We start from the raw sequence: 27,358 nt of genomic DNA, 5'->3' as shown, positions 1-27,358 counted from the left end.
AATTGAAAAGTAACTTATTTATTTATTCATTGCATGTGTAAAAATTCCTCTTTGTCTTTTCCCTCTTTTGTTATATTTTGCTGTACACTCTGTACTGCTGTTTATAAAGTAGGCTTCAATGTTAATACAATATAATTAAATGAATTGCAATACAAGTTTTTTTTTTCATAGAATATTGTCTTTATTGTCATAATATAAGTTTTCATATTCATTTAGTTTTCTTTGAAAATTTGGATGTTAGTCAAAATATGAGGTTTTCTTTCAGATAACAGTTTCTTGTAACTAGACTTTACTCTTAGAAGTAATTATTGAAATAATAACAAATCATAAAAAATACAACAACTTATTCACATTTAAATCTAATCTGTATTTATATATTTAACATACAATTACACTATTCTTTTTTCTTCTTTTAATGAAAACAACTTTATTGTCATAACATTATGACAACATTATGATATAACATCATGCAGATCTTCCCATCCAGCAACTTTCCAAGTCTGCTTTATGATGGTTGTCTGGTTTTACCTTTAACTACCTGTATAAAAAGAAACATTATCCCTGTAATTTTAATTTGATGGGGTAAACTTGCAGCCTCTTTGTATTGAATTTCTGTCATCCTTTGTTCGGTGAACCCGGAAGATTTACGTCTACATATTAAGTGTGATAAATGACATTTTCGATTTGCTCGAATACTATTCTGCTCTCATCATCTCTGATTGACAGTTCTTTCCCTTTGAATTGTTTTAATACGTCAGATATGAAGATGAATCATCAGGTCCTGATGTGAAGCTGTGCCACAAACACCCTGCTCTCAAAGTTGTTTTTATTTTCAACTTTTAATAACTTTTGGTTTTACACCTTTTGAAACCACCTAAAACATTTTTTTTTTACAAAAAACTAGAATAAAATCCAGACATGAGACATTTACTTTAAACATTTCTGTCTACAAACACAAGTATTAGTAAGAATACTCCCCCCCCCCCCCCCCATAAAATCTGACTGACTCTACACTTTTCAGTCACAAACCTCGACACAATCTATCCTCAGATCGCCATCTTCAGCTCACATCAGAGCTTATTTGATCCAAACCCCCTGACTACATCTGAACATCAACATCGATATTTACAGATAGAAACTGATAATTGATCAACAACTTCACAAACACACTTCACCTAAATAACAACTGCAAAGTTCGATTAAGTACAGACGAAAAACATCAGGACGGAAGAAAACAGTCTGTGTGGATCTGCCGCCGCCGCCGCTGCTCAGCAAACAACGACAAACACACCTGGAGACATTTTTGCTTCCTGGGATCTAAAAACCAGCTGGTGAACTCCTGAACATCAGATGAGTCTGTTTTTGTCTAATTTCTCCGCTCTCAGAAGATGCAAAGCTCTCACAGTCAGGAGCACAGTACAAACAGGACGGACCACTGCAACAAGATGTAGTCAGTCTGAGGAACGGGGGCTTCACAGTGAGGTCTCCAGGCTGTGCAGGGGGCTCCCTGGACACGGTGGCAGGCTCGCTGAGTTGGATGGGATCAGACCGGCCCTGGAGGCGTCCTTGTGCAGTGGGGTGATAACGTCCATGGCATTGTTGTTCTGGTTGGGCGAGGGCGGGAGCGGCGGTAGGTTGGACAGTCCAGTCAGCGGCGGTGGGATAATGATGGAGATCCGTTTGGTGGGGGCCTCGTCCTCGCCCTCGTTCTCATCAATCAGGGGGATATGAGGCTCCGAGTCCTCGATCCGGAACTCGGGGTGGCTCATAAAGTTGTGGATGGAGCTGCGAGCCTCGGGCGTCTCCAGGCCTTCGTAGGGAGACACGCTATCTCTGAAGGCATTCACCACACGGATCTGAGAGGCAAGATGGACATGGTCAGCAGAGGGTCTGATGGAGGAGCCAGGTGTGTCATTGGATTCAAGAGTCAAGTTATGGAGTTTTTCTTCCTGGGATTCATTCTCATCGTGGATTATAATATATCAAACATTTGTCCAACTAAAGTAAACAGGGATTAACCCTTTGTCAATGAAATGTATGAATTTAATTACCTCTGCCGAAGATCTTGTTTAAGTTGGCGTTTTGTCAGTCTGTCAGCAAGATGAGGCTAAAACTACTTAACCAATTTCCATAAAATGATGTGGAAGTTTGGGAAGGAAGTGGAGCCAGATAAAGAAGATTGAAATCTTCCAACTGCACCTTGGTTAAGAAGATGATGGTCTAATAACCATTATCATATTCTGATGTTTAAAAAAAAAAGATGAACAAAATATATAAATAATTAAAACTTACACTTACATGTAGCACTTATAGTTTGGCTTTTTTTAAGCTAATGCACTTACATGATTCTTGCTGTTCTGGGTGTGTACCCTCATGGTTGAATGCACTTATTGGAAGTTTTGGATAAAAGCATCAGCTATATGGGCAAATCCATGAATTTCTTTTTCACTTTTTTGACATGAGAAGACAGGCTGTTAGCTTTGGCAGAGGTATGTGCTCTCTTTTTTTCCCTGTTTGTTTTTTTATGGTGATAAACTTTTTGTGCCTTACTGCTGCTTGAAATAAACATTGTTTGCTGTTTCATTTATTTAGATATGGTGTGTTCTGGTTATAACTTTTTGATGTCAGACACAAATATAAATAACCAATTTCAAACTTCAGTGCAGCTTGGGTCAGAGTTGAACAAAGTTGCACTTCCATGTCCTGAGTCTCTAACCCAGGTTTTCCTTACAAGGTGAAACCATATACCTGTGTCTGGATGCGGTTGAGACCACGGCACCAGAGCACCTGCCCCCTCCTCAGCTCCATCTCAGCGTGGTCGATCTCATCCAGGTCATTCATGTCCTCCAGCTCTTCCTCAGGGATCTCCTCCTGCTGCGTGCCGTGGCCTGCTGTCTTCAGGAACTTCAGCCACCTGGTGGGGACACTTGACACCAGCTGAGAGGGGGACCAACACAATATTTTATTATATTGACATCCATCCTGACAGATCTGAGACTGAGAAGCAAAACAATACTTTTGATTCATTGTGAAACTGTAGCGGGTCAGAGGACATCAGATGGTCCTTTGTGGCCCAGGACGGTTTTGCATTCACACAGCTGTAAGAATGTGTACTTAGCACTGACCACTTGTGCTCCAATCACTCCGACAGATGTTACCAGATCAATACAGGGCCTGAGACCACTACTTTTGGTAGAAACTTCTTGTGATGAGAACCAGGTCATTATTCCCACTACTGCTTATGTTAGATTATCAATTATTATCATTTCCCATCGACTATGCACTATAAAAATAAAGATGGATGTACCATCACAAAAGCTTTCTCACCTGTCCCCATAGGAGGCTGCTGAGGCCCATGACAATACACCACAGCCACTGGTCGAGGGTCAGATCCACACAGCTAAATGGTTTACCACCAAACTGCACGATGACCACCTGCAGGAGGACAAAGTCATGACATCACACAGGGACTCTTTCATCACTTGATACTGGGAACCTGAGCAGGTGGGATGTCTGCCTCGCCCCCCCCCCTCACCTGTATGAGCAAGGTTCCCAGGACAATAGAGCAGAAGATTGGGTTCTTGAAGACGCCCTCGAAGACGTTCCTCTCTCCGTGAATCTTGCGGGCGTTGAGTTCGTTGAAGATCTGCATGAGGACAAAGGTGTTGAACACTATGGTGTAGTGCTCAGAGGGTGGTGCATGGAGGGGGGTGTTCCTGCCGCTGTCGATGTCGAACAATGTCTCGCCTGGGAGAGAGAGACACAATGATTACTGAAGAGGCGTACAAATCAATTTTTCCTTGTCAACATCCATTTACAAATAATACTGTTAATGGGATTTAAAGAGTAAAATGCACTGCAACATCAGCTATTATTGTTATTTTGTTATATGTAATTTTTACAAACTATATTTGAGGCATTTACCCACTGATCCATGCTAAAAAACCCTTTAATATCAGGGAAAGCTTTATTGATATTTTTACAGATACAATGAATTTATCTCTTACTGGACTGAAAAAAACTAATAAAGATAAGCAAACATAGACATATAAATATTATGTTATTATGATATACATTCACGTATGTGAAAAAATACAGCAAATATATTTAGAGGGGAATTCCAGTATTTTTCAATATGTTCATGAATGTGGCTGTGTAAATGAATGGTATAAACCTTTGTACTTCAGTCCAGTACATCACCTGTGCATCTGCAACATTGCAGCAGTGGTTGCAATGTAATATTATGGGGCAACTATGACAGTCTGTGAAATGTCCACTCAAAGTTTGTTGTTATACTTTATAAAAGGATCAAATTGTTATTCTGGGTCTTGCTAAGAGTCTGGAAACATAAAACACGTGCTTTACAAACAAACTTGCATGGCTTTGCCTTGTCTCGCTCAACCGTGCAGCAGCTCACTGTGCCTCCTCTGCTTGTGGCCTCTCTCTCTCTCTCTCTCTCTCTCTCTCTCTCTCTCTCTCTCTCTGACGTATGACAAAAATGGAGGTGGAAACGTGAGTTGGAGAGAGGAGTTTGAATTATTCTGAATATGGATTTTACTGGGAGGAACTATTATGGCTGGGTCTTTTTCTGATGTGAACAATGACGATGAAGCATTTGACTAATACTGTGGCAGTCGCCCCATAAGATTACATTATAGCTACTGCCCCTGTATAGCAGCTGCTGATGGAGGCATCTACCGGACCGATTCCAAATGTTTTTGTAAGTACCATTCATTTACACACCCACATTTATAAACATAGGCCCCAGGTATAAAAATATGAATTCCCCTTTTATAGTGCAAAGAGTGCCGAAATAATTTCTGTTATGCAATTTTATGTTACACACCTTACATACAGTGGTTGATAATGTCAGTGTATGCATGTATTCATATCTATATAAAGATATTACAGTTTGCTTAGCTTTATAGGCTTATATGATCATTAGCATGCGTTTGTTTATCAACCCCACAATATTTACCAAGCAACAAAGTCACCTCTGAACCTCAATGATGTCAACTGATCAAATCAGAGTTGATTTCAAAATGTTACTGATTATTGATAATAAGGATTAATGAGGTCTTTCCCAACTCCTTAGAAGCTGTGTCACAGCCATATGATCTCTGGCAGGAGTGTCCTGGTTCCTAATTCACACAATTCACTTCCCATCTCCAAAGCCATTTAATTGGGAAATATTTTAGATTTTACATATTATTTATCTTTTGTTTGTATTTTTGTGTTTTTATTCTGTATGCAAATTTTTGACTGAGTATGTATATTACATTTGTTCTAAAAGATGAAGGGAGCCTGCCGATCTGAGTCTTTTCTATACAACTAGAATGGAAACAGACCATCACCACAGTGGTCTCAGTTATTATGATGCATAAATATGTTGATCATTGGCTCTAAACTCTGAACCACATAAAGCTATGTTGTGATCACTGACCGAGGAACAGCAGGATGAAGATTAGTGTCAGCTGGTAGACGGCGTGTCCCAGAATGTTCTTCATCATGGTGCGGGAGATGAGTGGCTTCTTTCGGCCGTATGGGTTCCTGAGCAGCAGCGCCTCGGTGGGAGGCTCGGTGGCGAGAGCCAGTGAAGCGAAGGTGTCCATGATGAGGTTGACCCACAACATCTGCACAGCTTTTAGAGGAGAGTCCTGGAAACATGCACAGTAGAAATGACTAAATAACATTATATTATAATTTATTTTCTATTTATTATAATAATTTGATTATATACATTTAAAAAAGCATAAAATCAACATCTTCAGATCAAAATTATCTTTCGAATTTAGTGTTTGATGAATCTCAGAAAGGTTTTTGGTTGGGATTTTTCTTCATGAGAGTTGAAAATTGACTTTTGAATGGTTGCACTGATTCAATGCTGTATATGTCATGTTGTCTGCAGTGAATCTAAGATTTTTCTAAATCAGGGGCCACATTTACACAGAGGGGCCAATTACATGTCCAACATCCATGCACAATTCCTGATTCAATAAGGTCCACATTTGAGTCATTCCTTGTGTTCTTTTAGCTATGTAGCTTTGATTCACATCGTTGTATATATTATGAAAATTGTTTCTTGGTCAATCACACTGTGTACTTTTGTATTGCAAGTAAGTGACTATTTAGTTAAAAAATCCTTCTGATAAGACAAGGGCACTTCAGGAGACTGAAGATTTCAGTTGGGGCCAGTGCCCCGTCTGGCATACAACAGCCTAGAACACTAATATAATAACACTAATCTTCTTTTATAGAAGCTTTACAGCTTCTGTATAAAAGCTCTACATCATTAAATATTCATGACTAAATAAGGTTCGATCAAAGTTAACTTATTTATGGATAAAGTTTCACTCTCTAAATTGAGTTATATGCTTTATAAGACCTGATAGCATATAGCTGCTGTTAGTCTTCTACTCAAATGTTGTTTGGTGCATGGACTGAATTAGCCTAAAAACCAGAAAAACATGAATCCATTTGGTTTTAAATGGCCATGTGATAAGAAAAGCAGCGTTTCCATCAAAAGTACCTGGAACCTGTTGTTTGCCTGTGTTTCCACCATGGTCTAAAAACCAGGTAGAGATTCTGCAAATTTACCTGCTGACATATGAAACAACTGATGTCTACAACAAGCTGTTCCACTCCAGTCCACCAGGTGGCAGTAAAGTAAAGACTTTTCATCAACCAATCATGTTATACAAATCGGGCAACACTACAACAACAGTAAACATGAAGGAGATTCAGATCATGCTGATGTTGATCATGATTTACTGATTTGAAAATAAGATTATTGAGTCACACAGAACAGATTTTTGGAGCTATTGCAGAGATTGATAGGCTGAAATAAAATGCTGGAGTACTCTACCAACCAGGCTCTTTCAATTCAGTGCTGCAACCCCCTGCCAAAAAGAACTAGCCTATGAGCAGGGACTTTTTTGCAGGTAAAAAGATTTCTCAGGAACTTAATGTACAGTAAAGTACTTTGAGTGGTCATCAGCACTAGAAAGGTGCTATATAAATACAGACCATTTACCATTTACCCTATTCCCTGCAGTGGAAATGTAACGTGTAGCTGGTGTTCTGATGGTAGGAGTGGAAACACATGAGAACACAAACTCTAACATGGACTGGTATTCTGGTGGACCCTCAGACAGCATTGGTGTGTGTTGGCTCTGACCTGGGTAATGCAGGCCCCGGTGAAGGCCACGATGACAGCGACCACGTTCACAGTGAGCTGGAACTGCAGGAACTTGGAGATGCTGTCGTAGACGTTCCTGCCCCACATCACGGCTTTCACAATGCTGCTGAAGTTGTCGTCCGTCAGGATGATGTCAGACGCCTCCTTCGCCACATCTGTTCCTGCAATGCCCTGCAGAACACAACACGTAGGTAACTAAACCTGACTAAACCTGATCCTGGGCCGAGGTTTAGACCATCAACAGGAGATTGAGGCTTCTACTGGTCCGGAACCTGAATGTACCTGCATGCTGTCAGTCTGCATGTGAGGGATACTGATGTGATCATCTTTAATTTATAAATTAAATCTATCTGAACACAATTGATCAAATGGATGATAATGGTAAAGACCAAAAGTCAAATCTATAATCAAATCTAAATTCAAAGAGTGATCAATTCTTTGGCATTTAAAAATACATAACATGTCATATACCTGAATGTATAAACTAAAATAAACTATAACTCAACTTCAAAATGTAGCAGATAAATATGAATCTGATTATTTTATAATGAATCAACAAATTTACATCACCTCTCATCTTTTTGACTATTATTTTCTGTTTTATAAAAACTGTAATGAATGTTTGTAAAAAAACATTGAATGTGAAGAAGTTAACTAGAAGCAGCAGTTTGATATCAGTGACAGTTGTTACCATGGCGAAGCCGACATCTGCCTTCTTGAGGGCAGGCCCGTCATTTGTTCCATCTCCTGTAACGGCGACAACCTGCCTCTGCTCCAGCACCGTGCTGTCGATGATACCTGAGAGGACGACACTCAGATTGTCTCAGATCAAATGAGGAAGACGTGTCCCAGGACTCTGATTGTGTGTTTACATCAGCTACAATCTTGTTTTTCTCTGCTGTTTATCACTTTTTTTTTGCTATTAAATCTTTTTATTAAGATATAATGTGTAATAATTCCTCATTTAAATGTCTTAAAACAACTAGACCTATGTTATACATTTTGTTGACTTGGGTACTTACATTGTCAAAAATGTTGCAAAATGTTTTTTAGGTAACTGGAAGTTTCATGTTGGACGCCTTTTAATTGCACCATATCAGCTTTGCCCATCTCTGCTATAACTTCCGGGGCAAACAACGTATGACGAACGAAAAACACACTGCTAGCCTGTTTTCACCTTCCACTGCTGGTATTGATCACTCTTAATGGATCACAGCTATTCATTGCCATTTGCAATGTAAAACATAAACGCACAGGGGAACCACACGACTCAAAAGGATTATGGGACAAGGTGGTGAAGACAACAAGTCCCATGATTCCACTCTGCTTCCCAACATCATCAAACTAGGTGTCTGTACTACGAAGCAAGTTCAACATACCCAAGATATCTTTCCGATATCCGGGTGAACTTAACCTAATCAATCAGGCCAAGCGGTCACATGAAGCTGGTTATCAACTGGTTAAGTCAACCCAGATTTTCCTCATCAAGATCTGAGCGTCTGCACATGAAAGGGGATGTGTTTACTGTTCATGGCCAATCACCGACATGGACAAGTGCCGTGCATTTTACAACGAGGATCGAACTGTTATGTTAGAAAATATGACGAGAAAAAATACATTATACAGAATAAAAGAAACACAGTTACAGCTGCTAAATACAGGAAGAACAGTTGGTAAAACGTCTCTGATTGTGTGAATGTGTAAGTTACGAAGCTCCTAGTGACATTTGGGAAAAATATATTACGTGGCCACAACATAACGTGTGGGAACGAGATAAGTTACTCGGGGCCACAAGTTCTGAATCTGTACATTAGAAACAAGTCCTGTTGAAATGAACTGAAGAAGCCTCTTGCAAGAGTGATAAAATATTTCACTCACATGACTTAGCCTCTATAATGAGCTTTAGTTTGACACACACTGTCTGCACTGACTCTGACGACACACTGTGGTGGAAACCTTGGCCATTACTAGTAAATAAAAACATATGGACTTGTTTTTGTGCACCATGGCGCAAGGTACGTGACTGTGCACATTTGGTATTTTGGTGACAGGATGCATCTGGCGCATCTGGAAACAGAGAGAGATTGAGATGTACTGGGTGTGTTAGCAGCGGAGATCGACTTAACCAACCAGACATTGTTTTATACTTCCCTTTAAGGAGAGTGTACAACAGTACGGTTTCAGTTTTGTGAGGGTTGACTGTTTGAGTCTCAGAGAGAGGAGGTAGGGATGGGGGCTGTCACAAGGTAAATCTGTAAGCTATCTCCCCCATTACAAATAAATATTTAATTTCATAAAATAAACCTACTTAGAGGATGAAATTATGAAACTCTAGTTATCCCGCTGCAAAAACACCCAGTACATCAATTAGCGTAGAGCGATGCAGACAGTCTTTGGTTCTGTTCGGCTCCAGCTATTGACAAAGGTTTATCATTCGCCTGCTGACTAGGAAAATAAAGAGAGACCATATCACACCCATGTTGCGCCTCCTACACTGGCTTCCTGTTTGTCACAGGATCCTTTTTCAAATCTTACTTTTAACTTTTAAATCTCTTAACGGACTGGCACCGTCTTACTTATCCGAACTTCTCTTTATGCACACTCCAGTTAGGGAACTGAGATCAGCCACTCAACTGCTCCTTGACAAACCTCAGACAAGGCTAGTAACCAGAGGTGATCGTGATCTGCCCCGTCTTTAACACACTTTAAATCACTACTAAAAACACACCTGTTCTCCCAGGCTTTCTCCTCGAGTTGACTATGTTTCATCGCAGCTGATTTTATTCATTTTATCGTATATCTTATATTTTATTTTAATTTTATTTATTTTACATAAATAATTGTATTTTATTTGTATTACTTGCACTATGATGTATTACGTTTTACTGTCCTTTTGTTGTACCATTACACCTGTAAAGCACTTTGGTCAACCTGGTTGTTGTAAATGTGCTATATAAATATCTATATATATATCTATAAATCTATATATTATATAAAGACACTCATCAGAGTAGGTCAAAGGATTTTCTGGGTCTCTGAAGACCCTTTTCCTCCTCAGAGACTCTAACAATCCACACCCAGCTCCACGGGATCCTTTTATTCATTTATTTATTTTTGCTCCAGGGGATCCTCTAAGAACGGTGAGGTCATATTTCAAAGAAATTGATTGGTCAGTGGGTGGAGCTTTTATACAGCTTGATCTCTTATCTCCAATTTAACCTGCTTCAGGGCAGGTTAGCCATTCAGCATAAGTTACCATGGTGATTTACCCCAATATGAAGTGTTAAAAACACCGCCCCTTTCATATGCACATGTTCATATCTAGAGTAGGAAATCCTGAGTTGACTTAACAAGTTGATAGCTTCGTGTGACCACTTAGCCTGATGTGATGGTTAGGTTAAGTTCACCTGGATATCGGAAAGATACGCTTTGTAGTACAGGCCCCCAGTGTACGGAGTTACATATTGTATGGTTAATATTATTTTCTACTGATGTTAAAGTATATCTATGTAATGCATTTTAAAAGTGTCTTATGTGTAAATGGTACTGTACCCCAACCCCTACACCTGGTTAGAGTGTTACTGACCTTTGACCAGAGTGTGTTTGTCCGTTGGCGACGATCTGGCAAGGACTCTCAGGTTTGGCCAAATCTTGTCAATACGTTCCTGCTCAATCTGCAGAGAATGTAGAGACACAATTATGAAGTGTTACTTACAAAGCATTCATTTTGTTTAATTTCACATTATCAGAATTAAGTGCTGCTGCTGCCCCCTACAGCAGTGGTGTGTTCCCTCCCTTCGTAGGGCTGAGAAAATGTTTACACTATTTAAATGAAGGAAAATCACTCTTTGATTCAACAGATCTCAACCCTGAGGGTGAGAATTGTGCTAAAGGAAAATGTGGAGGGGGTGTTAAGACAGCAGTAGACTTTAGGTACACTCGGGAGAGACATTGCTGTGTTCTGGTCCACTGTGTGTTGGTCTGACCTCTCCCAGCTCGTTTCGGATCAGTCGGTTGAACTCTTTGCCCTCCATACACACAAAGTCGTCTCCAGGTTGCAGGATGCCACATTTGACTGCAATGGCCCGTGCAGTGTTGATGTTGTCTCCGGTCACCATGCGGACTGTGATCCCGGCCCGCTGGCACTTTCTGATGGCTTCTGGTACCTGATGAGAACAGCATCAACAGGTAGAGAGTGTTAGATGCTGACATTCATGTTAGTTCAATGTTAGCATTAACAGCTGTTTATTTAGCGATCTAGCAAGAGGTTGTGAGTTCAACATCAAACTTCACTCCTTTCATCACCAAGGGCTGCCTCCAACAGTGGAAAGTACAATGGAGTATTAAGGCCATACTGACAAAAAATATATAAAAATCATATTGTGTGGTAATTATGTTGTAATATAAGGAGCAAGAAAGTCATTATATTACGAGAATAAAGAAAAGAGATACTATGAAACCACTCTGAACACCAATGCCAACGTTACCTTTGTGTTAACTTTGACTGGGTTTTAATTCTACTGGAGGTAGCACGCTAACCAGTTGGCCCTGGCCAGACCAGCTAGTCTCATCACTTTCCAATAGTGAGTCACTGCCCTGAAGAAGTAATGCTGCTCAAAAGACATTTTATAACCCTTTGTAAACACAACCATGGCTGAAGGTCTTGGCAAGAACACCCTCACTGCCACACTCTCCCAACAAGAAACCTAATTTGGAGAGAAAATGTACATGCACCTGTATTATATTTACTGTCATCACCATTCCTCCAACAGATTGTCTCTGCCTGACCTCCACCTCCTGCAGCTCCTAACAGGCTTCCTTTACGGCCTTCCTAAATATCTGCACAGAATCGGAGTATCCCTTACTCCGAGATGTGCATGGAAGAGCCATTATAAAGGGTCATTATCAAACCCAAAAGAGACATGATCATAATGTTTAAGGAACCTCTTCCTCAGTTGTTCTGAGAGTAGGGACCTGTACTCTGTATTTTTTCTGTGACCCAGGCCCTAGCCTTCATGGGGCCCCAAGCAGAATTTCATTTGCGGCCCCCCGCCTTGGTGCCGCCAATATTATTGACCATTGTCAATGCTTGATCATTCACAAACGATCTAACATACTCAATGTCAGTTTTGTTAGTTGTAGCTGTGTTGCTTATACCAATGCCAGCCTTAATGCTTCTATTGTTTTCGATGTATTCACACACGGACACACATGACTTCTGTCGGACAGATTTCAAAAATGAAATAATGCTGATCCTATATGACCAAATCAGCCTTATATTACTTTAATGGTACAGGCAATTACTCTCACTCTACCAACAGTCATAACAAAAATAAAGTAGATGAAACAAAAATTGCTATTTTTAATAAAGATCCAATGACTATGCGTGAAGATAGGGCTTTAACACTGTGCTCAGTGAAAGCAGTGAGCTGGTGGAGACATTTGAATAATTGTGGCACAAATAATAATAATGATGGTGTAACCAAGGATATTTTCGGTAGCTTACCCAGTTACAGACGTTCCTTCTGAAGCTATTCGTAGGTACGTAGCCTCCTAAGGTCCCTTAAATGCATCACCTGCGAACTATCGACAGGTGCTGATAAGCTGCTGCTCACAGTAACACACATTAACACACTCCCAGCGCAGAGCACGTAGCTCAAACGTACACTAGACTAACTGAGACATTTGCTTTGATACGAGGGGAGAGGCGGGGCCTTGCTAAATTTGCGGAGCCTTACGCAACGTGCGTAGTGAGACTAAAGGGAGGTCCAGCTCTGGATTAATGAGGCTGACGTACCTCAGGTCGCACAGGGTCCTCAATGCCAACCACAGCTATGCAGGTGAGGCCGGTGAGGATCTGGACCTCATTGTCCCAGTCAGGCTCTCCGTCAGCTGTGGGGAAGTCTCTGTAGGCGAGGCATATGGTCCTTAGGCCCTCTGAAGCCATTGGCTCAATCACGTTCTTTATCAGGTGGTCTCGGTCCCGAGGTTTGAGGTCATTGGCTTCTCCGCTGCCCATCAGAATCTTACAGCACCTGGATTTACAGGACAGAGTCATGTCATTGTCATCTGACTGAGGCTGGAGCTCTGTTAGCAGCAGCAATATGAAACCTACTTTCTGAGCAGGATCTCAGAGGCCCCCTTGCTGAACATTCGGTAGCTGCCGTCATGGTTCTTTAACACAGTACTCATGGACTTCCTTGTAGAGTTGAAAGTGTAGACCTTGAACAGTCTCTCCTCTGGGATCTCATTGCGGATGGTCTGGTAGTCTCTGTGCAGGTCGAGGGTGAGTCCCAGTAAGGCACATTCAGTCTTGTTTCCCACCTGGCGAGGGAGCCCGCCCTCCTTCTCTGGAGGCTGCAGGAATCAGCAGCAGAAAGGAAGTTTAATCGCACGTTCAAGTTTCTTTACATGGTGTGAAAATCAAACTTGGAAATCATCAGCACATTATAGCAACGACAAAACAGCCCCAGCTATGAGATTCATCTTTTAGCAAACATAAAATCTTAGGTTCTTTCTAGTTCCAGGTTATATTTTAGATTATATTTCCTTCCCCTCAACAACTTGTGCTCAGACAAGAGCCTGCTCACTGTTATCAGAATCCAAGTCTGCTAATTGATTGGATTGATGAGCCAATGAATTATTTAATGTTTTTTATGAAGAAATCTTATTATGGTTTATACATTATGCAACTTATTGTTTGTCCAAAAAATATTATCTGGGCCCACCCTCTCTAATGTGAGGATGTTCAGTGAACTCAATAGCGTGTTTTGAGCGTTGTGTTACTGAGACAAAACTAGACATTGATTCACGTTTCCTTTGGATTTGGAAAGTGTGAGGGGTATTTTTTTATGTCTTTTGACCATGGTTTTCCACTTTTTCAACTAAAGACCCCTTTATAGCCAGTCATTGCTTTCTTGCAACCCCTTGTCACAGCTTGTTTGACTTTTGAGTACTTTTAGCTTGAAAAAAACCCACCTACATTTGATGTAGCTGTAATGTTTTAACTAACTAATCTATTTTTGCTCATCATGTCATGAACCTTGTGTTTAACAGTTACACACCACAGTTTGGGAAATGCTGATACATGAAACAACTCAGATTTATTGATGATAAAAATAAATGCTAATGACCATCTGAAGGAAACTTATAAAGAAATCTCTTGTTGGGACTGTTTGCCGTTGAACCTGTTTGTGTCCTCTGTGCTTTGAGCAGTGGATTTTGGAGGCAGTGATCAGATGAGTCTTGAGCCTATCTGGCATCTCTCCAAACCAGCCTGCTCTCTCAGCCAAATGCGTAAATCACAGAGCTCCCTGAATGGAAAGCTATTTTTACAGCTCACCATGATCTTGGTGGTGTAGGCGCAGTTGACCCCAATACCCAGGATGAGCAGGTCCAGTATCTTGGCAGGGATCTTGCTCGGCTCCGGCACCTCTTTGTAGTAGGATCCTGCGATGTAGGCCTGCACCACTCTCATGCGGTTCATAGTTAGTGTACCTGTCTTGTCGGAGCAAATGGCTGTGGCGTTGCCCATCGTCTCACAGGCGTCTAGGTGGCGGACAAGGTTGTTGTCCTTCATCATTTTCTGAAAAAGAGGAGAGCAACGTTACCCAAGTCTTAATTTACGAGACACTTACAATAAAAAGGATTGTATGGAGAGGGTCAAATGAGCCCACATGTACATTTCTCGAAAGTTCAATGCTACAACCAAGGGGAATAAATAATAATGTTCACCCACTGAGTGCTTTAACATTAAAATGATTTTGATAAGAGCCTGTGAAAAACCTCACATGCAGAGATCTTCAACATCAAGATCTCTGCATTATTTCTTGAGAAATTCACAATATTAAAGAAATAAGAAAAGAAAAGTGGATCAATTCAGCTCCAAAAGTGAATGGATTCTTCCTTGACCCATGTCCCATTCTTCCACCAAGTTTCAATAATATCAGTTTCTGCATAATCCTGTTAACAGTCAAACAAACTGAAAAACAGCACACGCAGACTGTAAAAGTTCAGAGTGACAGGCTATATAATTGCATATAAGAGGGATAGTGTTTTCTTTGCAAACCATGCATGGAGCTACCAAAGGTGATAATTTTTCTGAGCAAATTGATATGGCTAAAACCAGCTGTGAGCATCATCATCATCACTACCACCTGACATCAGATATGTTAAAAAAGAGCAGCAGTTTCAGCCATTTCATCAGAAAGGTCAGTGTGACATATGTGTTCAATAATTAAGTATAAGCCAAAAAGGGTTTTATAAAACATTGAAATGGCCCCACAATAGGATAAAGATTTCCCAACCCCTTCTGGAAACAGACCTTGACTGAATAGGCCAAGGAGATAGTGACAGCCAGAGGGAGACCTTCAGGCACGGCCACGACCAGCACTGTCACACCGATGATGAAGAACTTCACTAAGAACTGCACGTAGATGGGCATACACTCATTGGCCCAGGGAACCCCTTGAATCCAGAAGGTGTCGATCACGAAGCGAGTGATGAGGATTAGGACGGTGAGAGACGACATTAACAGACCTGAGGACAAAGACGGACAGAGAGACGCAGAGAGACAGGGACACAGTGAGTAAGTTAAGCACAGTGAGGAGCAGTGAAAAAGTATTCTGTGCTTATATTAATCAAGTACCAGAAGTAAAAGAAGAAATTGTGATGACATGTTGTAGTTTTCTGATTGTTTGTTGTCATTTGTGTTGGATGAAGTCCAAACTACAGAAAATAAGACAGCTTCTACATACTTTGGCTGTATGTCCCTACAGGCAAATAATGCACAACAACAAAACATGTCATCTATCAGGTTCATTAATCCCATTGTTTTACAATGCTTTGTCCAGCACATCTTCAATATATCATGTATGACACATGTGCACCAGTGTTGTCGCAGATCCTCTCTGTGGGGAGTGTGGTGTTTCCAATTCACCTTTCAACCAGCACTTTTCACTAATGTGTCTTCAAATAAATTCACAAAAAAATCATCTCTCTCAAACATGATTTCCTCCACTGACAAACCGGAGTAAGTGATTTGATTTAATGGTGGGTGGAAGGCAGAAGACGAAAAAGTATATAGAGGACATTTGGGTCTTCTGGTTGTGACATGCAATAATCATCACTGCTCCAAAACACACAAGGCTGCAAGGACTTTTTTACAGTTTTTGTGAGTGATCATCTCTCCCAACAAGCTGGCTGAAGCATGGAACTTGTTGGTCCTGAGGGCAGAACTAAATATGTGTCACTCTATTTTTCTTTAATTTTCAGGCACTCACTCTCAAACACACTGTTCCTCATTCATCTGATTCTAGCTGTTCGCACCTGCTTTGCCGATCTGCATAGCCAGTTTGGTCAGCTTCCCCTGGAGGACCGACTTCTCCTTCTTTGGCAGGTTTTTCTTCTTGTCTGGTTCTTCGTCCTCGTTGAGCGGCTGCATCTCCACATTGGCTCCATCCTTGTTTTTCCCTGCAGAGGACACAGGAAGTCAGTGAGACCTTTATCTGTTAAGACACAAATCTCCACACAGGCTGAGACGTATTGTTTTAAATTAAGTCAAGACAATTTTATTTTAATTTGGCTACAATATTCTCACATGAAAGCCAGTCGTCAAAAAATGGTCGAGTCTTAAGCAGCAGCCACATAATAATAACGGATAAAAGAATTCCTTTTATTTTGCTGTTTGTCAATTGCTTTTAAGCTGCAGGCAAAGAAATCAACCCTTCTTGCAGATGTTTCACATTAAAAGGTTACATCGGAAGGGACAGATAGTTCCTTTCATTTAATTGACCGGAAAACATTAAATAGAAAATATCTGCAAAAAAGATTGAATTTCATTGATGTATCGTGAGCTTTAAAAAACTCTAAAAAGTAGAAATGATGGTAATTGATCAGTGATTGCAGATGTCTGCAATGCACCAGGGAGTCTCTTGTAGGGATGAAAAGGTTTCCAGTTTCATGGTTGTGGTAGTTGAACCATTTCAAACTTTGATTCCTGTGATAATGTGTCAGCAAGTCTCCAAGATGCAGGCGCAGCAAGCAATGTGCATTTGTTGTGTGTTGTAAAAACATGGTAGAAGGGTGGTAGAAGGGCAGGCAGGTGGGGGCTGTAACTTTGCCCATAGCTAACATCCACTGTCGCCAAATTGTGCGTGTTTAAGAAATGGTAATATTTTGTACTGACTCTGACACTTGGGGTCGACGTGTGCACTTAACGTAATGAGTTGTCAATCTTCTCTCCTCTGCTCCGATGAATTATTAAAATATTATTGCTATCTTCACAGAAAACATATATATTATTTAAATATAAATCTTGGTGAAATTATTTCAGTTTGTGTTTTGAAAATGTTCAGCACATTTATGAACACAGCAATAATAATGATAACCATGACAATTTTGGCCACTATAATCGTGACACAAAATGTTCACACCATTTCATCTCTAGTCTCCATGTGTTGATGAGTAGGAAATCAGTCCTACAGTTATGTAGAGTGAACTTCACATTAGTGATATTCTGTTAACCTCTACAACCTAGAGTCATTATTCAAAGTCTGTGTATCTCTGTTTTCCTTTTTCGAGTGCAATCACTCTGATAGTTATTGTAACATGCACAGCAGCATGAACGCCTCAAAACGTGAATGTGAAACTGCACAGGACACCCTCAATGGTTGCCATTGTTGCTACATAATGGGAAGGGAGGGCCCATATTGTCAAACCTGTGAAAAGGCAACAACAGGTGTAATTCCCAGGTTGCATGAAACAGGGGACCAGATTAAAAAATTAAACAATCTGCAGCCATCTTGGCAGGTGACAATCATGGTCAAGTTTTATCTGGGACAACGTCACCCTCAGAATTCACACACTGCGCTGGTGTGTGTACCATGTGCACAGTATACTACATGTACGTGTACTGACTGAAGTATCCGAATTGAGATGCAGCATGTGACAACATGACCGGTAAAGGGGCGGGGCCACAACATTGTGGGTCAACATGTAAGTGGTGTTTGTCTTTTCCCAGTTTGGGTTTATTGTACTGTGTTGGTGAACTTCCATCAGTATGTATGAGTCAGAGCAGAAGTCCAAGTTACACACTAACCAAGTAACTGACATTATCTGTTCTGTCTGTAACACACACTGTAGCTCTCTGACAGAGTGAGGATATCTGTGTGTGTGTTGAGTGTGTGTGAGTGTGTGTGAGAGCGTGCTGATCCCAGCTCAGTAATGAGGTTATTAGTGGACAGGCAGGCAGCAGCAGCAGGCAGGAGAAGAAAGCAGCTGCCGAGCTTAAGGCCGATAATCTGCTTGGACCTAATCACCATCAACCGAGTCAGGAGCACCTGCTGCTGCTCAGACCGCAGGGACGCACACTGCACCATGTGGGCCCACAGGGGAAGGAAGTGAGAGAACCTGCCAGGGGACCAGGAAATGTGAGCTCACCACAGACTGACTGCTGAATCCACTTAAGAACCATGGTCCCCGGTAGGATCTTTGACCAGTCTGATCGGAACCAGTGGTGGTTTTAGGATTTTTCTACTTCAAGGGACTTCAAGGGGCCAATCAGAGTTCAGGCCAGTGCCCCCTCTGGCCACGGCCCTTGATTGTTTTTTGATTGACTTGTTTCGCAGCAACTGCAACAATCCATCACTTTCCAGAAATAATCTGTAATTTTTCAGTCTCGCCTAGACAACAGTCTCCTAATCAAACAGCCAACATACACTTCTATAACGTCACTCCTTCAGACAACCAAAACTAAGTATGTATGTGAGTATATTATTATCATTATAAAAATATACTCACATATATCATTATCTGACTGATGTATCACCATCACAGATGACTGATGTGAAATGCTTGCTGGGATAATTATCTACTACAAATTGCAGCTCAGGTCTCAAATGGGCGCTGCATTCACAGAGTTCTTGGGTAAAAATGTACTTTATATTCAGACAGTATTCAGACTGTTACTGATGATCTCACACCTGAGCTTAAGAGTAGACTGAGAGACAAATGGCCGCCTGTCATCCTCTCACCTTATGTTACTGATGGAAAGTTGAGCTGAAGCTTCACATTCACTCACAGAGTCGTGTGTGATAACTGACAGTACTGAAGCTGTGATATGCTGCTCACCTTTCTTGCCTTTGTCGTCTTTTTTACCTGTAGAAGAAAAACATGCAGCAGCCATAAGTTATTTATACAAATACAATGAGACATTAATACAAGATTAAAAACACCAGAGATTTATTAGAATCTACGAGGGCCCTAAGGGGACATGGGGGGGGGGGGAAAGGTGAAACCTTCTGGTCGAGACCAGAAACTTTCTAGTGCGCACGCAATACTTTTTCTTGTGCGCAGCTCAGATATCTGTCAGACCACATGCTTTTCAGCTTGCTTTATTTCTGTGTGGAAATGACAGTACAGGAGTTATGTGGTAAAGTTGGGAAGATATTCACAGATTCAGACTTTACGGATCAATATCTCAATAAACAAAGCATCTTTGAAACACAAGTGAGCCTCCTTCCAATCAGAGTAATGAACACAACCAGATTTATTTTCATCAAAAGAAGCAGAAATGTGATCAGGAGGAAAACCATTGGTCTTAATGCACAGCTGGCAGTGAGACAAGTGGGCAGGGACCGTCTACAAAGTGCAACGCCAAAAACACATACTACAAAATATTCAGTAGCATCACTGCTGTACACTGTATTATACAGAGTCCCCAAAATCAATACACACAAAAATGGTCCTCTCCTGGTTTGACTAGCTAAGACAAGCCGAAATGCACTGTGGTTTGACAGATATCACACGCACCAGAAACTTTAATCTTTTTTTTTAGCCCATATGTCCCCTTAGGGATCCATAATAGTCAAAGACATACAAATACTCTGCTGTTGAAATGTTTTTGGAAATCTGCATTGACCCAACACAGCAACTTCAAACATACAAGGGATATTCTGCATCTAGTCCTTATTCTGAAAAGGCAGACCCTTGGCCAGGCCACCAATCTAAAGGCACAGTCACACATACATAAATGATAATTGCCTGCCCAGTCAAATTACGTGTCATTGCTTGCTGAATGTGGGCACTGCAGGATGTGACGCAAACGGCAATCAGTTGCTGTTGTCCGTTTGAGGTTGTGGTGGTTGATGTTTGTAGAGTTGTCTCTCAACTCAGTGGCTCTATTTTGTGAGACGGTTTATAATTTTGATGTCCGACATCATAAAGCACTGGCTGATATCAGGATCATCTCCACCTTGGCTCACTATTGAGACTACATCCTATGACGTGGGGTCAACCACACAAACGTCATTGCTATGGGTTGAGGCTGTGACATTGCCGGTCAAAGTTTACCAAAGTTCAACTCCGCGGGAAGCCACGCAGCAGATTTGCTTCACCAGAGGGAGCAAATGTTGTAATCGTTCCGTCGCTCGCACAGCAAGGAACTGAACAGGAGGCGACGGTTTGCCACTGCTACAGTCGTTTATGTGTGACCGTGCCCTAAAGCTGCTTCTGTTCAGCTGTACTTCCTTGTCAGTGTTTGGTCTCTGCAACAAGCCCACATGACTACCAATAAAAAAACCATCTTGATGTTCATTTCTCAGAGTCGGTGTGGATGAGTGAATCTGTGTGTGTCAGATTGGATCGCTGCTACCTCTCTCCATGGATAGACTGGTGTAATGCATGTGTGATAATGAGAGGGAGATAAGTACATCTCAGACACAGAGATGTACTGAAGTGAAGACCGAACTGCACCAGCTGAAGTGAAACACCTCCCCTTCATATGCTCAACTTACTTTTCTTGTCCTTCTTCTCCTTCTTTTTCCGCTCCTCTTTCCTCTTTTCTTTCTCTTTCTTCTTCTTCTCTTTCTCAGCCTTCTCGTCACCTTCGCCCTCACCTTCCTCACCAGCGCCGAGCAGTGTGAAGATGATGCCAGTCTGAGAGTTCACGCCTACAGCGGTGACCAGCATTTTTCCAGAGCCCTCCATTACATGGGTACCTGAGAGAGGGAGCGAGAGAAAGAGAGAGAGAGAGAGAGGACGAGGATGTACACCATTGTTATTTCTGTTTCTGTTTGTTTTTTCGGTCATCTCTGTCACAAGGGTCCATTCACATCTCTGTGTCTCCTTAAGAGAGAGAGAGAGAGATGAGTATTATGTGACAAACTTATGTGACATCTTTTAAACTCCTGGTCACTGCTGCATATGTAACTGCATTAGGTCCACTGTAAAAATAAAATGTAAAAAAAATATATATTATGGAGAAGGGGGTTATTAAAGTCACAAATGCATGAGAAGAAACTCATTCAGAAGAAAACAACACACTGATCTGATCTGATAACTTTGGTCTGTTGTGTTATGTCCTGCTGTACCACACATTCCATTTGAAATGCCTGTAGACATAACCTGCAGTATCTTTACATCTGTCTTACATGGTTGTAGTTACAGATGCACTAAAATGTTGTAATTTTGATTACATGATTTTTTTCTCTCATACATTTATGACTTTAATGTCAGAATTTCATAATTTATTTGTCCACTGATCCTCATTAAAAAAAAAAAAAAACTACAATGGCCATAATACACCATCCTAGCGACCTGTGTGCACAAAGTCCACATTTTTTACTCTGCGCATGTACGGACAAATTAATTCCATTGTGTTTGTGTGTGTAGCAGTTGCTATTACTCTCCGACACTGTAGTAGGAGCTGTCGCCAACTCTATAACAAGCACACTCGAGAGCCACTCTAGAAGAAGAAGGCAGCTTTATGGCACGTTTCACAAGATGCCTGTAATCTTCTACCAGGCTCCAGACTGCTGATGTTGTTGGCAGAAGCTTGGATAGGATGTGATTGTGTCGCACATAGAACAAACCAATGAGCAAATTATCATGAATAAGGAGCCATGTTCAGTCAGTGTGGCTGCAGGCTGCTTAAATAAGAAAGGTCACTTTGGTTCTAAGTTGTGTTATTTCAATATGGGATGAATGTTCAGTCAGAGGGAAGCTCAGACTCAGCAGAAGAAAAATCAAAAGCGGAAATTGACTCATGAGAGCTGAGGTCACAACTTACTGTGCGTTCATGTGGTGTGGGTATTATCAGAAAGATTTGTTCCTCCTGATTTCAAAATCAACTCTAAATAGTAGCTTTTAATTTGGACTTGTGGAATGTTGCGCTTGTCACTTGCCATGTCCATCGCTCACAAGCATCTATACTATTTTTTCACCAGTACAGATGATTTTATGATCAACATGCATTCATTTTAAATTATTTATATGTCTGTCACAACTGATCTTTTTCTTTGATCTTTTTTACTACGCGAATATTGGAACTTCAAAGCACCCGAACACGCTGAAGTCGGAACAACAACTTCACAACTCAGGAAATGGGACCTTCCGAGGAGCGTGTGAATGTACAGTTAATTTATAATTCGATGTGAATGAAGCACCTGACAGCATCATGAGGTCTTCACTGACGCTCTTCTTGACATGATCGGACTCTCCGGTCAGAGAGCTCTCGTCGATCTTTAGATCATTGCCCTGGATCAGGATGCCGTCAGCTGGGAGAAGGTCACCTGGGAGACACAGAGGTACGCTGTGAGAACAGGTCATCAGGTCATAATGTTACATCATCATTAAATTGTTGACTGGAGCAAATACAGGTACAACATGGTGTACTCCGTGGAAGAGGACATGGTCACTTAAACTAAACTAATTATAACACACCATTTATTGTTTTTTCACAAACAAAAAACGTATTATTCTGAATATTATATCACATTTCTATCAATAGATCCTCCTGCACCCTGGACCTTTCAGAAATGAAACATCAATAGATTCTATCAGGGCCTCTTCTAGGCCTATTGTGAAAAAGGTGTATTAGCAACTATACTTTGAAGAATAAATGAAAACATCACCAAACAAAACTTGCAAAATGATGATTTAGATCAGGAATTATCTTTATAAAAGATTGCCTGATCCAGATTATGTATTTAAAGGTTTGATATCCAGCTGTAATCATCACACAGCATAAACTTTACTCTACATGCTTATTGTTCTCTCACCATATTTGACTTGTGCAATGTCTCCAACCACGATCTCGGACACATTGATCTGGATCACCTGTCCGCCTCGGACCACAGTGAACTTCTGCTCCTGCTCGATGCGGCTCTGGAGGCCGCGGAACTGCTTCTCCTTGCTCCAATCATTGAAGGCCGTCACCAGGACCACGCACACCACGGACAGCAGGATGGCAGCGCCCTCGATCCACCCAGCCTCCGAGTCCTCCTCGTCCTCCATGCCGCCAGCCGCACTGCCACAGTCTGAGCAGGGGCAGCAACAGTGTTTAAATGTTAGTTAGATGTTCCATTGCTTCTTCACACACTTCAGCAGTGAAGCCTGACAGGAGGTTTAGGAGGTTTCTAAATTCTAAGGAGTGATAGGTATGTATGGTTTGATTTAAAATGACTGATGAAGATAATGACCCAGATCATGTGAATCCTGCCGGGTCAGTGGTCTGCTTTAAAAAGCTGGTTTCCTGAAATATCAGCTTTTCGTAGGGTGAGGAGGTCTCTTGACAAGACAGCACTGACCTATAAAACCTACAGAATCACCACAAAAGTGTAAAAACAAATCCTGAAGGATCCCTCAGGTTTTTATTTGAAGTGACCCTGAAATAAATGCAGATGTACTGCTGCTGCCATATCTGGCGTCTAACACAAGCACATTAACAGAAAACAGGAATGGAATGGAGGTAGTCAACGAAACGAGCAGAGTTACATTCTCCGGTTGAGCTGTATTATATTTTAGATTTTAGTTATACTTTAATCTGAGGCAGCTGCTCTGCAGGGCAGCTAGACTAAAGTGTAACTAAGCAGAGACCAATGTTAATATAGTAGTTTTTATTTCAATGGAAGACATTAGTAATATGTATTAGGCATCATGTACTTTTCATATCAGAAAATATATTTATCTAAGATGTAAAGATCAACTCACTCTGTCTCTCAGCATCTGGCGGTCTGTAGAAAGAAAGGCCAAGTGAAATGACGGCTGCCACCTCTAGGATGATGAGCGTGACATCCTGCAGGGCTTCCCACACTAACTGCAAAAAGGTTTTTGGCTTTTTAGGAGGGATTACGTTCTGTCCAAACTCCTTTTTCCTTCTGTTGATGTCGTCAGAGTTTCCATCTAAACCTGCATCAGGAGACACAAACACAACATCAGCACGTCCTTCTCCTGACATCTGTTGATCCTCAATAACACTCACTGCAGGTGATTTCATATTTGTAAACACAAATATTAGTCATATATTTATAAGGCTCATATTTGTGGGATGAAATTGAGACAGATTATTCAATGACACTGATTTAACGCCACAGACCTCCAGTTTCTCCATCTTTACAATCTTATGTTGTACGGTGTACTCTGCACACAGCTTTTACAAGATGCAATTATGCAACAATTTAAATGTTTTTCTAAGGTGTTAGATACACAAATATTCATGTGACCAAGAAAAGGTTAAATATATGCACAAACATCAGAGACGAGATGATGGAAATAAAGAGTCCAGGATTTTATTCGGTACCCGACAAAATCTTATAGCCTATTATTGTTGCAGGTGTTCTCTACAAACCTGAACCTGAATTGAAAATGTCAGCTCTACCTTTAATTGGGACATCATTACATGCATAAAAATATATTACTGTCTAAAAGTCACAGTCAAAAAATAAAAATTGAAATGTTGCATTGATACATTGTTGGAAGGGTGCAACATCTTGAGAGAGAGAAGTCAGCATCTTTGCAGGTCTGTTTCTGTCGAGTGCTGCTATTGTCCTGCATACATCCTTCTGAGGTTGATGTACTTTTAATGTCACAGACTGAAGTTTAATTTCTCCAGGAAAAAGTAATTTGCTTTGTAACTCTTTCAGGGGATATTATTTTACCCAGCTGCTAATAGGTTCCCAGAGCTCCACAAAGTGTCAAGACGATCCAACCTATGAGCTCTGACATTGTGTGCGAATGAAGACTGTAACTTTCCAAGAAGATTCAAACCACTGTGTGAACAGTGTACTCACAAACTGTGTGCAACAAAGAATCCAGGGAGAAAACAACAGAGGTAATGGGAAGAAACATATGGGATTCAATGTCACTGAATGTTATAAGTCAGTACTGTGTGCAGCAGACTACACTGAGAACAAAAAACATCTCAAATAGTCTTACAAGAAATTTTCTAAATGTAGTTTAAGATAAGGCAATGTGAGGTGCATCAAAATGTATTTAAATAAACCACGAGTTAATTCCCTGAATGTGAATTTGAAGAAAGGTTGACAGTGGTTTCTGATGCCGGGTGTTTGTGTGTCTGCAGCAGTGTGGAGTTGTGTGGGAGCAGGGAGCAGACAGGTTTCCTCTGTGGAGCAGAGCAACGTGTCGGGACGCGCTCAGCTGCTCCCTCTGGACACACAGCAGCTGCCACACCACTGCAACTGACTCGCTCGCTCTCGGCGGGGTTTAACCAAACCCTTCTCTCAATGCTGTCTGGAAAACGAAACATGCTCAGGACTTTCTTTTCACTGGGATTAGACTGAATGTGGAAGGGTCTACCCCCCCTCTAGGCTGTCAGCCCAGAGACACAGAGAAGTAAAGCAGCGCCATGGATTTTCCACCGATTTCAAGCTGCTGTTGACATTTTCCTTCTCTCTGTCAGCGGGGTGTCGAGATGCTGAAAGTGTTTACTGAACGTGTGCAAGACGGACAGACTGAATGAATTAATGATGAGTAGAAAAATGTCAAAGGGCAGATGTATGAGAAACACATTTAGTCCACAGAGACACACTGGGCCACTGTGAAATCATTGCACAACTTCACCGAAACAATAAAGCTTCACTAATACTGACTGCGATAGATCAACTTTTACAGGAATGAACTAAAACCAATGAGTGTATGGAATGAAGTATATGATAATAACACAAAATTATCCCTTCCTGATTTGTAATACATGTGCTATCTTTATTACAAGTATAAAGATTAAAACATTATAATTTTGAATTACCAGCAAGCAGAAGAGAGGTGTTGCTCTCCTTCCAGATCTGAAATCTTGATAAGCCTTTAAATATCACACAGATATAACCAACGATACAGTCTTAACAACACGCAGCTGTAATAAATGAAAGCCCTGCAGGTGACCACGACCAAACATTTCCTCTTCCGCTGAAGAGGCACTTTCCTCAAAGTCTGTGTGATTTTTCTCTTCAAAATAGACTCCTACACAGGCTTTCCAATATACTTATGATAATTTGGAGCTGATGAGCCAAAAGATACTTTTTAAAAAAATGGTGAGAACATGATAGTTTAACTTGCTATATACTTAACAAGATGCTCCACATTACTCATTTCAACACAGACACGTAGCTTAAAGTTATCACTTTGTCCTCGTAAGATTACAACTTTATTCTCAAAATATTTTACCGTTAGGTAGTCTTAATACTCAAATTATTATGCCCGTGCATTTGAATTTATCTTAATTGAAGCGTATTATTAACGGAGTAGAGCCCACTGTGTGCATCTCTGATTGTCCTGAAGCAGACAGAGAGCAGAGCAGGATCAACAGAGGCTGCAGGTCATGGTCGACTTTGACCATCGCAGTCAACAGTCCCTGGAGCCAGGCTTTACATGTCCTCTGTTAGTTTAACAGTGTCCACACTGGGGGAGAGGGGTCCGTGAGTCACTGATGGAGGGGCCTAAAAAAATCACATACCACTGTGGGCCTAACTGAAAACAATACACTGGATTTATATTGGAGCAGATCTCATTTCCTGGAGTTGATTTAAGATTAATTTCTTTCTTTCTAGTGAGGACACAAACCAAACACAGAAGCTGTATTTACCTTGGACAGGTGAAGTCTTCAGTCTGGTACACAGCCCATTAACGTCTCCGTAACTTTTCTGGATCCTGGTCAGAGCCTCCGGTCCTCTCAGCTCCATGAGCGAGCGCAGCTCCTGCAGTGAGCAGCTGAACTCTGCCTCGTGGTTAACGTCATCACGTCGGCCGTGTTTGGACCCACGAAAAGAGTTATTGGCCATGTCTGCTCCTCTGGGGCTCGACAGAGGCCTTCCCGACAAACACAGACTCAGTGGTGGGCCTGCGGTGCAGATTTGGCCTTACAGGGAC

The 27,358-nt window shown here is 41.2% G+C and overlaps 1 protein-coding gene across 1 annotated transcript; it reads right to left on the bottom strand.

The window, feature by feature from the left end:
- Window positions 1–803: 803 nt before the first annotated feature.
- LOC117763625 (plasma membrane calcium-transporting ATPase 1-like) lies at window positions 804–27,358 on the bottom strand. Its single transcript, XM_034588890.1, has 20 exons — window positions 27,075–27,358; window positions 24,188–24,385; window positions 23,257–23,514; window positions 22,642–22,767; window positions 20,992–21,195; window positions 19,328–19,354; window positions 16,526–16,669; window positions 15,522–15,736; window positions 14,541–14,783; window positions 13,314–13,555; window positions 12,996–13,233; window positions 11,185–11,364; window positions 10,785–10,872; window positions 7,890–7,996; window positions 7,178–7,369; window positions 5,444–5,657; window positions 3,536–3,747; window positions 3,328–3,435; window positions 2,749–2,937; window positions 804–1,856 (listed from the first exon to the last, which is right to left on the bottom strand). The coding sequence occupies exons 1-20, from the start codon at window positions 27,268–27,270 to the stop codon at window positions 1,473–1,475; spliced, it is 3,765 nt and encodes a 1,254-aa protein (XP_034444781.1). The 5' UTR covers window positions 27,271–27,358; the 3' UTR covers window positions 804–1,472.

Source organism: Hippoglossus hippoglossus, chromosome 6, assembly GCF_009819705.1.
Source record: "Hippoglossus hippoglossus isolate fHipHip1 chromosome 6, fHipHip1.pri, whole genome shotgun sequence".
In the NCBI taxonomy this organism is placed as follows: Eukaryota; Metazoa; Chordata; class Actinopteri; order Pleuronectiformes; family Pleuronectidae; genus Hippoglossus; species Hippoglossus hippoglossus.
The sequence above is the reverse complement of the archived record's forward strand: the minus strand, read 5'-3'. Positions and strand labels throughout refer to the sequence as shown.

Coding starts and splice junctions, on each gene's coding strand:
- LOC117763625 (XM_034588890.1), bottom strand. CDS start 27,270: ATGGCCAATAACTCTTTTCGTGGGTCCAAACACGGCCGACGTGATGAC. Junction 24,386..27,074: donor GAAGACTTCACCTGTCCAAG/GTAAATACAGCT, acceptor CTCCTGATGCAG/GTTTAGATGGAAACTCTGAC. Junction 10,873..11,184: donor TCCGAAACGAGCTGGGAGAG/GTCAGACCAACA, acceptor CATTCTCTGCAG/ATTGAGCAGGAACGTATTGA.